Here is a 5,179-nt window from a genome sequence, read left to right on the forward strand (position 1 = left end):
ACGAAGAAAAACTACATAAAACGTCATCGACTCCATTGACTACAATAGTAAACGGGAACGACCCGCGAAAGAGAGAGAGAGTGTATCATGCTCTCTCCTTTGCCGACATTGGAGATGCGCGTTCTATTCTTTTTTATTTCTGTGGCCTTAATAGAGTTTTTAAATAACGGAGGCGCAAAGATTATCATGAAAGGTATCTACTTCTAAAACAAATTAGTTTATCTATAAATATGTTTTTATGACGAATATTAATATTCATAAATAAAAAAAATTAATTTAATTATTTTTTTAATGGGAATGGTATGTTAGTGACCTACATAGATGTATGCGTAAGTTATATTTTCGCAAAAAAATTGAAAATTTGATATTTATATGATTCAAGTTATGATCATACTTTTTAATATTTCACACCCAAGCCCCCATTTTTTTGAAGAAAAAAGTGGTTCATTTTGTAGCTATTCTGTAACAGAGCCATAGAAATACCGAGTAGTCCAACCCATTGTTACGTAAAACACAAATTGAACGGCAATTTGGGTCCAAAATAACACAGTAGGTATAGGGAAAATGTATGTTTTTCGGTAAATTACAGAAAAACTTGAGCCTAAAAACAAATTTAAAGTTTGAAAAATGTAAAAAACATGTGTTATTTGTTTTCTGTGTCAAAAAAAGTCAAAAATTAGAATTAGAAGCGGTTGATTTGCGACATTTTAGTCATTTAATGCGGCTAAATTTATACATTTTTTCTAAAAAATGTTTGGTAAGGTAAATAGAAGCTGTTTTACACCTTCCCACAATAGGAAAACACAAACAAAACTTAACAAGTTCGTTTAAACCCATTGTCAAAGTCACCACTTTTGCTCTATTTTGGACACACATAGACGGCAGTTGGACTACTCGGTGTTTATACGACTCTGTTCTGTAGCGCTATGACATATTCAAAGCTGGTTCGTGCGAAAATTCTATAAATAAGTTTTTATGACGAATATTAATATTCATAAGTAATATTTTTTCGAATTTTTAAATGTTTATTTTAGAATCGGTACCGCTGGGGTCTAGTTAGTATAGTTTTCAAATTTTAGGTTGGTGGCACTAGTAGAAGGTATCGAAAATGGCCGCTATAAGATCTGTATTCTAGAATCACCTTGGTAGCGAAATAGGGACGAAGATTGTATCACGGTTTTGAGCAGTTGGGCGTTATTTCTGTGGTCAATACGCATGGGTCCCCTTAATTAGTGCATCTCGGCTATATTCACAATATTGACTATGTCCGCTATGTCCACAACATTTAGAACATAGCGGACATGCACCAATTAAAGGGGACTGAAAATGCATCGTCATATCATAGGTACCTAAACATATTTTTAGGTATCTATGGTCATATACATACTGCACCACTAAACTCTGCATTGCTTCCTTGTAGTTTTTAAGTATTTAAACAAGAAAATAAAATGAGTAAGATAAATGCATATGGAGACGAAGAGAACATTGTGATGACACTTGATGATTGGAATTCAAGATGGAAAAAGAAACATACAGCGTTTCATTTGCCTAAAGTTAATGAAAATTTAGTTAAACATGAGAATGTTCTGCTTGACAAGCAGAAAATGTCTGTCTTTGTTCCTTTGTGCGGGAAAACGATTGACATGAAGTACATTGCTGATAAAGGTCACAAAGTTGTTGGTCTTGAATGCTCTGAAATTGCTATTCATGATTTTTTTAATGAGCATAACATAAAGTTTAACAAGACTAAACATCCAACTTCAGATTTTAATATATTCCAATCTGAGGATTCAAGTGTCACCATATATCAAGGAAATTTGTTTCTGTTCAATTCTGATGTCAGTGGAAAACTTGATGCAACTTGGGATCGAGGTGCATTCGTTGCAATCAATCCCAGTCAGCGTGGCGCTTATTTTGGTGTCATGTCTGAAGTTATGAAAGTTGGAGCTAAATATCTTTTAAACACGTTCAGATATGATCCTACAAAGTATTGTGGACCACCATTCAGTATAGAAGACCAAGAAATTGCTCAACTATCTGAAAACAGATTCACAATCACAGCACTTGGAGAATTTGAAGCCATTAATGACAGACAGAGATCTTGGGGGCTTGATTCTTTTGTGATTAGAAATAACTTATTGGTCAAAATGTAACATGTTCTAAGCATCATTATGTAATAGCTAAGTTGAGTATAGTTGTATAAATATCTTAATTAATATTAACAATAAATCACAGTTAAAGTTTATCAGCTATAACTTGGTACATTTAGAAATAAGAAACCTCTAAGAGTTTGTACGACCAATTCTCTTTACCTCAACTTGTTTATAAGCTAGGGACCACCAAGTTTTATATGCACTTGATTGAATCTTATTTGTTGGCATGCGCAAATTTCATTTTACGTATTACTACTGAATCTGATGATGAAATTTCGTTTTTTTTTGCGGAAATTGGGGCCATAGTTTGCCACCAACTGAATGTCGAAAAACACCACAAATAAAACAATTAAGACAAGCTAAATTGACAACACCATGTTACAAATGTTATTCCTTTATCTAAAACTGTTGCAAATTCATTAAAAGTTATCAATCATGTTTTATTGCTTAAAACTTTTCAGTAAACTGTTTTATGTTTATTAAATATTAACTGATGTTTTTATTAACAAGGTGTATTACCCAATAAATTTGCTAAATTTCAAATCCAGAACTAGCGTATAGAAACCAAGTAGGATTTTTTACATACAGAAAAACATATATTGTATTTGCTGGTGGAGAAAAAAGTTTCAGATTGTGGTTTGGTAAGTATGTGCAATAATTGTTGCAAATTTGCAACCTGTTAGTGGTAAAAGTTTTTTTATAGAGTTCTACCATATTATCTATAGGACCTATTTTAATTTTGTAACATAAAGTGAAAAGTCACACATACTGTGACTGTATGTAAAAGTTCAACCAAACAAAAACTCCTACAGGTTAGCTTAATCTGAATGTCTAGTTTAGAGACAAAATGGGAAGAAATAAAAAGTCAAAGTGGATGGAGAGAGAAAAGAGACATTTTAAAAGAATAAGAGTGACCAAGGACAATCCAGAATGTAAAACCGACAGAGTACAGGCTCCTATTAAAGGTGTATTGTCTGGTGCAGTGAAATAAGTTGTCAATAAAAAATATATAAATATAATTAGTTATTTTTTACAATATGTAGTTAGAATACTACAAGTGCTAACTGCTAACCATTTCCACTTATAGTAGGAAAAAATTTAAAAAAAGTTTAGTTATAGTTGGAAAAAAACGCTTTATTTTATTTAAAAAAGGAAGGAATTATCTACCTATGTAACATATAAAAAGGGTATCATTTTTCAGTGATAACAAAATATTCATTATATTAAGACAAAGAAAATGTTATCCAAACAACAAAGTGTGGGACAAGGTTTTCAATGGAAGCTAACCATTCTAAGTTATGGACAGATAATCTTCGGTTGGCAGACAGAATAAAAACGAAGAAAACGATTGAAAATTGTCTTTCATCTACTTGCAGTGAGTTTTGCTACAAATGTTTATTCAGAAGCTGTTATAAAAAATTCAGTAAGCAAGGGTAAAACTCAGATTTCAGTCAGGTGGTAAGCATGTACAGAGAGGAGTCTTTATTTAGCATGTATGTGTAAGAGTTTTGCAAAGTGTATTGACACATATGATAAACTTTACCAATTACTCAATCCTCATACATCAGAATTCGTCACGAGTAGTAATACTTTTTGTTGGTTACTTCTGGTTTGTTTTTAATCAAGTTTTTTAGACTGTTGTAATAAAAGGGCTAATTAATTTTCTTTTATTTTTTCATGCGGCGCATTTAATTTTATAACTTAATTTCAGATCCCATTAACTTGGTCTACAATGATGTAACATCACATCAAGATAAAACTAATGTGAAAAGGAAGCTCAAAACATCTAATGATAATGTTTCATTAAAACAGTGGTTAACAACTAAAGGTATTTTGTGTTGTATCCATTAACACCAGTTTTGTTTTACTAGAAATTAAGTTTCAGCTTTTACTAGAAGTCTATTTTTAGCCACAAGGTACTAACATAGGTAACATATGTATTCTTCACTGGCACATTGGCTGATGTTGAAATTTGTTACTTTCGACAGAAAAAATTCACTTATTAAAAAAAAATCTTGTCTTCTTTTAGTTGCTTTATTTTTTACTTTTAATATCCCCCCCCCCTTTAATTGCAACATTATAGCAATATCATATGGCTCGCGCTTGGCCCAGTTATTAAGCAAGTGCCTAGCGTTAAAAAAGGGACTTGGCACATCCCAGTACTACGGTGTATGACCAACTTCCCCCAAATTTTGTTATTATCAACTATAAAAGGCGCAAACCCTTAATACTATAAAGGGGCATACTATTAAAAACTTAAAGTTTGTGTATTGATAAAAATGCTCAAGTGTAATCTAAAAAAAGGAGTGTCAAAACAGCAAATTCAATCGCTGCGATAAAAAAAATCGGACGTGCAACAATGCATTGTTTTTTGCGTAAGAAAAATTTCATTACACTTCAGGGGCGCAACCAGGGGGGCTGTTTTGCTGTCATGACAGCCCCCTTTTCCGCAGACACGCACGCAGCCAGAAAGTGCTAAGACGCAAACACACGCGTTGCATTCAATATTACATTCATTCGCTTGGAATTGAAACAATTTTTCGTTCAATTGTTACGTCACTTATCCTATTGCAACGTAACTATTAATTATGACGTTTCATGATATAACAATCGGGAGGAATGTGCCCACTGCCCAACCAACCACGAGATCGAAACTTCGTGTATGAGCCTCCAATTTTTTAACGCTCTGCGTCGTCGTAGCAAATAAAGGAAGACGCATGCGGTAGCATACATTCCACACCTAACAAGCGAAGCAATCGATGTGAATTTATTCTCGTGAAAAGTGACGTAATGAAACTCTGGTTCTCGTGCGGTGCCAACAAACGATATTTTTTGGCTTCCATCCAATCTCGACCGGGCAGTACTTTGAAATATTATATTACAATCTCTGCTGGTTCCAATTTACTAATAGCGTCGCTCCTCACTCTTATATTAGCACTTCACCTAAAAAAATCACTAATCACGGTTTATCTGCATATAAAGCAGTGGTTCCCAAACTTTATTTACTCGCGTTACACTTTTAGGTT

At 33.2% G+C, this 5,179-nt stretch overlaps 2 protein-coding genes across 6 annotated transcripts in view; both read left to right on the forward strand.

The window, feature by feature from the left end:
* Positions 1-1,380: 1,380 nt before the first annotated feature.
* LOC100181136 (thiopurine S-methyltransferase) lies at positions 1,381-2,700 on the forward strand. The gene has a single exon (XM_002126371.5). It carries the CDS (start codon positions 1,449-1,451, stop codon positions 2,151-2,153), a length of 705 nt encoding a protein of 234 aa, XP_002126407.1. The 5' UTR covers positions 1,381-1,448; the 3' UTR covers positions 2,154-2,700.
* A 2-nt stretch (positions 2,701-2,702) lies between these two features.
* Positions 2,703-5,179, forward strand: part of LOC100178769 — a 9,499-nt gene continuing 7,022 nt past the window's right edge. For 3 of the 5 annotated variants that reach the window (XM_018815816.2, XM_009863210.3, XM_026838669.1), the window contains exons 1-4: positions 2,703-2,794; positions 2,966-3,118; positions 3,382-3,528; positions 3,865-3,981. In XM_018815816.2, coding sequence (XP_018671361.1) covers positions 3,001-3,118; positions 3,382-3,528; positions 3,865-3,981 — 382 coding nt within the window. In that variant the 5' untranslated portion in view covers positions 2,703-2,794; positions 2,966-3,000. The remainder of the gene's footprint in view (positions 2,795-2,965; positions 3,119-3,381; positions 3,529-3,864; positions 3,982-5,179) is intronic. The other 2 variants (XM_018815817.2, XM_026838670.1) reach the window with 2 other exon arrangements.

Source organism: Ciona intestinalis, unplaced genomic scaffold, assembly GCF_000224145.3.
Source record: "Ciona intestinalis unplaced genomic scaffold, KH HT000103.2, whole genome shotgun sequence".
Lineage (NCBI taxonomy): Eukaryota > Metazoa > Chordata > Ascidiacea > Phlebobranchia > Cionidae > Ciona > Ciona intestinalis.